A 7,134-nucleotide genomic window follows, 5' to 3' on the forward strand; every position below is an offset into this window, starting at 1 on the left:
CATGGACATATGTGAATGGAAGCACAGCTAATAACACTGCTTTAATAACCACACATCCTCCACAGGCCTCTCTCAAGTGGAACACTCCTATTCTACATGAAATAACAGAGGCCATGTGGTCATCCACACTGTTAAAAGAGCCCATTCACACAGTGATCAGTAAATTAAATGTTAGTAACAAATTAAATGGACCCCAGGAAGAGTAGCTGTTACCCTGGTTGTACGGAATCAAATAGACAGTATATCAAGCACCATAGTATTTGTACGACAAGGGTTTAACTTTGCTAAATAAATTAAAATCTAATTCAACTTTGTAAACCCATTTGTTTATAAGCTTTAGCAGTTGAAGTATTCAATGAAATCTAATTATAATAAGTCAATGCCAAACATACTCCTTTCCTTAGAGCATATGCAAACATATTTATTTCACACATGTACAGCAGAGTAGTTTTAAGTCTTCAGATTTGTAGTGCAGAAATAAGGAGTAAAATCTGTTGCCAAGCCTGAATTCACTGATGTGCAGAGTAATCATCAATCAGCCGCGGCTGTGATGAACAATCAGCGAAAGATGATTTCATTAAAAAACGATTATTTTTATTGCTAATGCAATTCATGCTTATTTGAATGAAGAACGAGCCTGAACAAATTAGAAGTTACTCATGTTCTTATATATATTACAGAAGGTGTCAAAAGTAGGGCTATATTCTCTTTATACCTCCAAATTGAGCGCCACTGTTTATAAAATGTTAGGCATTCTAGATCTACACCAGGAACTTTTCCTCTACATGCAGTGATATGATATTATATGGCTCAAGATAAAATGATTGTGACTACAATACTCATCCTGTTGACGATAATAAGATCTGAAACTTTGAATAAATTTCAATAAACCCGATACAATTGCCTGTTTTTCTGTTTATGCTTATTTTTCGTGGCAAAATGAAAAGAATATCAGTATTTAGATTGTTCATTTTGTGTTAAAATACAGTACATATTTTTCATCTTTGGTATTTTAAGATTGTTCCTTAAGCAACAGACCACACAGACCATTTTTAACTGTTATTTATTTTGGGAAGTTTCAATAGCAGCATCAAGCAAATGTGTAACTGTCGGCCCTGAATGGCAAGGTCAAACTGCACCAACTTTAACACTTTCCACCGCCAGAAAAGCATAGTTTACATTTTTTCTCTGTAACAAGAGTGTGTGGATGGAGCAATAAGTTGTTCAATTCTTCTAATTTAGCAGCTGGTTAGTTGCTAATTTCACCATGCCTTTCATGCTACAGTCACGGAACATACAATGCACAACACGAACTTCTGGGCTTGATCTTTAACATTTAACCAGACTTTTTAAATTACTGTTCATGATAGCCTTTATCCTTTTAATTGTCTTTTGCTATTCCTATTTTAATTGCATTATGGTTCGGCTAATTGAAAGATGAATGGCTCCTCTTCTCCAATACTAAAGAGTAAGCAAAGAGGCAAACATTTTACTTTTTTGACAACCGCCACTAGATAGGGCTGCGATGGAGCCGCCACGGATGCATAAAGAGACATCAGAGACCAGAGGATAATGAAGTACATCAATTTCCCAGTATGAACACTTAAATAGCACTCATTTAAATCATTCTGTCCTAAAAGTTGTAAAATGCACTAACAGCAGTCCACTCAGGGCTAATGAGTCCTGCTGAAATACAAAATGGTATGAATAGAATATACATACTTATTGTGTAATGACAAATAGCCACTTTTCATTAAAAGTCCATCTGTGCAACATCCGTCCATTTTGTTGAGGGTTCTCCCGGATTATAGCATGTGTGGATGACTGAGTCAGCAGAGAGCTCCTGCCTTCCTGATAAGAATAGAAGCCAACTCACAGGGCCAGAAAACCCACGCAGAAGCGCAAACACCAGAGAAACTCACATGCACGTATATAGGCTGCAAATCGCCAGCATTTATTTCTGCTTGTGTGTGTGTGGGATAGGGGTTGACCTTGTTTTGGGCTGTGTTTATCTCAGACATCTGCTAAACTACAAACCTGATGCTAATTGTTCATTTGAACTTGATGAATCCCACACAGGTTTGGCCACTTGTAAAATGACAGTATCTAACATTGCTTGAGGAGCCACGCGAGAACAAACTGTTGCCACCACTAGTTTTCTCTCAATATTTTGCTTTACCCTCACCCACCATAGTATACCTTTATAAATCCAAATTTAATTTATTCAAGGTCAAATTTCTTCACCACACGCTTTGGAGCTTTTACCAGCGCATCACATTTTCCTTTCGAAAAACCGATCCAAGGTAACCCTAACTCTCGGCAACTGTCACGTATTTTAAATCAAGGCAGAAGACTTTTCTGATTGCCGCTGCCTTTTATTTAATCATGTCTTACACTGCATTACAGCTTTTGTTCTTGTATTTTAAAGCTGTCTTATTGTATTTGAGCTTGTTTTCTATCCTCTTGTATTGTTACGTGTCAGGCTGGGGCAAGGCGCCTGTGTATGTGCTTTCTCCCCTCCTGCCTTTCTTTCTCTCTCCCTCCCTTGTTTCCTCTTCAGGTGCCAATAAGGTGATTGGTTTCCAGCTGTGCAGGCCAGTCACGCTTCTCCCTGGGTTCAACAGATTTCATGCTGGCCGATCAGCAGAGTGGGGCCCAGCATAAAAGGAGGAAGCCTGAGGAGTTTATAGTGACACGGATGTTGTTGAATGTGTGAATATACCTTTAGTAGTTTAGAGTTTAAATAAATATTGTTGAATTGTTACTTCTTCTGACTTTTTCACATTCTTTGGTTGTCTTGTGTTCGTACTTATCGCAAGACTAATAGAAAAGGGGCGTAACATATTTTTTTAACGTTTTTTAAATTGTATTTAAATTTCCTTTTATGATGTGTTTCTCTTGCACTTTGTCTTTTGATGTTTGTTTTTTTTAATGTAAAGCGCTTTGAATGTGCTCTAAACTTGCCTTGCTTTAAAAACAGTGGGGATTTACCCACAAGTCTCTACAATCACGGGGTCATGTTGACAAATGAAAAGCAGAATGTCGACAGCATGTGTGTGAGCTTTTGACGCCCCCAAGGCACACCTTGTTCTCAATAGAATGAATAATGAGCAGGTCCTGACTGTGTTTGCCTGTCGCTGTGATTCAGCAGCAGCCTGCTCCTCTGTTGCACTCTGAGTCCAGTTGAGGGTAAACGCTGTCTTGAGGTCCGGGTTGGAGCGGGTCCAGGCTGGACTGAACCGACAAAATCTCCTGAACCAATCTCCTAAAACACAACAGATATAGTGACTTAAATTCAATGAATCAACAAAATATATTTCACATTGAGGAATCTATTTATCCAGCCACTTAAATTACAGCCGTTTGTCTCAGTGACATCAGGATGAGATACACTGACAAACATGTCAACTACAATACTTACTGACATACAGCGGAGACAGAAGCCTCAGCATCCTCATGCTGCAATCCATACTGACTGAAAATCACTCTAGATGAAACCAAAATGTCCCTATAAAGCCAAATCCTATAATTTCCTGACTATTTTCAGGCTTTCAACATTTAATGCATTGCTTTGAAGGAACAGGTATGAAACCACTTTCTCAGAAAAGAGCAAATAGGACAAGCGACTGCTAAATGTACCCATACAGAAACTGCATTGTCAATTACTTTTTGAGGGAAACACATTTCTCCTGAATTTCTCCTGGCAAATGGGTGCATGGGTCAACACACACATTTTACCCAGGAGACTGCTGTTGTTGTCCCGTGTAAAACCAACGTTCACTTAATTTGGATTTACATCCTTTACCGAGAGAAGCGGCCCTTCTGTGTGGAGTTTGTATGTTCTCCCCGTGTCAGCGTGGGTTTTCTCACGGTTCTCCGGCTTCCTCCCACAGTCCAAAGACATGCATCTTGAGAAGATCTATGACTCTAAGTTGCCCATGAGTGTGATTGGTTGTTTGTCTCTATATGTACACTGCCTTCGCCCAAATGTCAGCTGGGATCGTCCAGCCCCCCCGGGACCCTGAACAGAACAAGCGGTTAAAGATAATGGATGGATGGACTTAGACATGGTAACAAACACACTTATTTTAAGTGAGATCATGACGTGTTACTTAATCTAACCAAGTCATTTTGTTGCAATTTTGTTTTGTTGTGTTTAATATTAACATTAACCACATTATTTGTTTAAAACTGCGACCGTAATCCAGGAGAAAACACGTTTCCCTCGAAATGTTTTATGAACATTTCCATTCTATAAAAAATGTCGGCAATAGTTTTTGTATCGATCCAAAACATTCTGAAACCTTGAAGCTCATGTACAAACAAAATGATTCCAAACTTTTAAACTGAATTGAGAGAAACAAGTCAGAATTTTAGTTTACAAATGGCTATGACATCACTGCTTTACACAAGGAATCGGATAACAACTTTGATTGGGCTAACATTTTAACTCTGTCCTGCATGGTGTCTGGGAGGAGACTATGCAGGACAAGGAGCTGGGTAAAGGGACCCTCAGCTCTCATTGTTACTTCTGTGATCCCGACCAAGATGAATGAATGAGTGCGTGGTTTTTATTAATCATTCACAAAAGACTCCATATTTCTGAGTAGGATTTCTTGTTGGTTAATAAGGATAACAGGCCTTCTATTGTTTTGGCACAACAAGTATCTTAAAATGTACTCTTTAGTCACACTGCGTCATCTGAACTCTCTTTTGGAGTTACCTCATAGCCTCCCCAATGTTCTTGTTCTCTTTGACCGAAACCTCCATCCAAGTAACAAAGCCGTTGGCCTTACTGAACCTGTCGATGCTGTCTGTGGTCACAACCCGCTGAGCCAGATCACACTGCAGAGAGAAAGAGAGGCAGGAATACATGTTGTTGTTATAAGGTGAGTGGCTCAGAATCTTCCTTACAAATGAGTCATCCATTATTTGCAGATTGAAATATTTTCATTTAATGTGACATTTCAGTCTGTAACCAAAGTGGAAATAGGACTATTATCTCTGTGAGTTTAAGGACAAATCAATTGTATGCATAACACACACACACACACACGCACGCACACTCACACACACACACACACGCTCACACACACACACACACACACACACACACACACACAACATCAGACTTACAGTTGGCCTTGTGTAAACCAAGATAGAATAGACCTGAGACATTGTTTGATTTGATTGAATTTTCACTTATCTCCTTGTCACGTTTCTCTGGAGAGCAAGAATAAAATGTTACGTTTTATGAAATGTCTGTCAATGAATTTAATTAAGTTAATTCACAGAAACACTGAGTGACAAAAAATATCAGCTTTTAACACCGAACTAATGAATCTTGTTTATAATGTTGTTATAATACAAAACTCATTTATTAACCCTGAGCCATAAGGGGTTCATGACACATTATTCATTATTCTAATGCATTGAATCACCTTGTTGGCCAGCAGGATGCAGGGGATGGAGTCTCCGCTGGGCAGCATGGCTTTGTTGTCAAGGTCTCGTTTCCAATGGCAACAGCTAAGGAAGCTGGCCGAGCTGGTGACGTCAAACATCACAACGCAGCCCACTGCGCCTTTATAATAAACCCTGTTCATGGATATGAAACGTTCCTGGCCTGGAGGGAAGACACAGAGTTCCCTTTATCTGCATCCATCCATTCAACCATCCATCCATCCATTCAACCAACCATCCATCCATTCAACCAACCTGCGATGTCCCATATTTGGAGTCTGACTTTTTCTTTATCCGACCAGAGCAGCAGCTTCACAGAATAATCCACTAGAGAAATAAAGAAAATACACATCAGAGAAAGGGAAATAGAAGAAGTGAAGGGAAATAAGTGAGAAGTGAGACAACTGAAACAGAAGTCAAGACTTATATGGAATTACATATATTGCTCAAAATCGAAAATTCCCCAACATTTACTTCTGAATTTCGGACTTTCATTCTAAAGGCCTTTACACGCAGGGGAAATGACAAATAAACAACACAAAAATGCTAAATACTCGCCTGCGAATATTTCACATTAAAACTATCCATACCATATAAATTTACAACAACTTTAAAGATAGAAAGAAACACAGTTGTGTTTTATGTAACAAACATACTTACTAACAGAAAAATGAGAAATAGGTTCTTGTAAAATATACAAATCATTGTTTGAGGATATGTTGCAGCATGCTGTCATGCTCACATTGACAATGCTAACATGCTGATGTTTGGCTTACTCTGAGGCTAGGAAAGTCAGAAATAATTTAGAGAAGGACTAACACTGCTTGTTTTAGTCTCATGAGACTTGATGCTAATAACACCTTTATGTCGGCTATATTCTTTGGCAACATGTTGTTTTTGATCCAAATACGATGCCAATAAAGCCTCAAAGAACAAGGAAACGTTAATTGAGGGTTTGATGCAAATTGTAAACCGTTCATTGATCTGAGAAAGCTTTTACCAATAATTAAATATTCACAGACAAACACACACACGCACACACATTCCAAACCAAGATTAAGGTACTGTACAGTCACGTTCTACAGAACACAGACAAAGCAACCGCACCTCCCATTGTCATCTTGTACGTCTTGTTGAATTGTCCGTTGACGTAGCGTTGCACAAAGGAGGATTTCCCAACATTTCCATCGCCAACGATCAGTATTTTCAGCAGGTGCTCGGCCATCGCGCTCTGTCAGACAACATCATGTGCCAACAGCTCAAAGTTCAAACCTCATGTCAGGAAATGAGATTTACTTGAGTTATTTTTCTGTAACTAAACAAACCCACCTGGACTTTGCTTTACCTGAGCCTTTCTTTGCAGTGGTTGACCGTAAACATTCTAATTCCCTTTACTCCTTCTAAACTCAATGTATCCACGAACAATAAAAACTTCTTTGCCTCTAAACCCCAAAATTTGCATTACAATAAATCCATTTCTCTTTCCCGTGCCAACTCTATACCTAGAATACGTAAACAGTGCTGACTGTCCTTTTCTCTGTGTCGCACAGCCCTCAGGTCTGCTAGGTTTGCTTTCAGGAAGCAAGTTGCCAAATGGTGGAAGTATCATAAAACACGCCTTCATGGAACAGGGAACTACAACAGTTGATGTTTGTCTCTCACATTTTTCTCTTG

General features: G+C 39.1%; 1 protein-coding gene across 1 annotated transcript; it reads right to left on the reverse strand.

Annotated features, from left to right (window-relative positions):
- Positions 1 to 3,144: 3,144 nt before the first annotated feature.
- Positions 3,145 to 6,878, reverse strand: LOC306781493 (ras-related protein Rab-7L1-like; the record flags this gene model as incomplete). The annotated part of the gene is made up of 6 exons (XM_079274369.1): positions 6,790 to 6,878; positions 6,568 to 6,691; positions 5,716 to 5,787; positions 5,442 to 5,623; positions 4,724 to 4,845; positions 3,145 to 3,265 (listed from the first exon to the last, which is right to left on the reverse strand). The coding sequence occupies exons 2-6, from the start codon at positions 6,683 to 6,685 to the stop codon at positions 3,145 to 3,147; spliced, it is 615 nt and encodes a 204-aa protein (XP_079130495.1). The 5' UTR covers positions 6,686 to 6,691; positions 6,790 to 6,878.
- Positions 6,879 to 7,134: the final 256 nt, after the last annotated feature.

The sequence above is a fragment of the Melanostigma gelatinosum genome (assembly GCF_949748355.1).
Source record: "Melanostigma gelatinosum genome assembly, chromosome: 8".
In the NCBI taxonomy this organism is placed as follows: Eukaryota; Metazoa; Chordata; class Actinopteri; order Perciformes; family Zoarcidae; genus Melanostigma; species Melanostigma gelatinosum.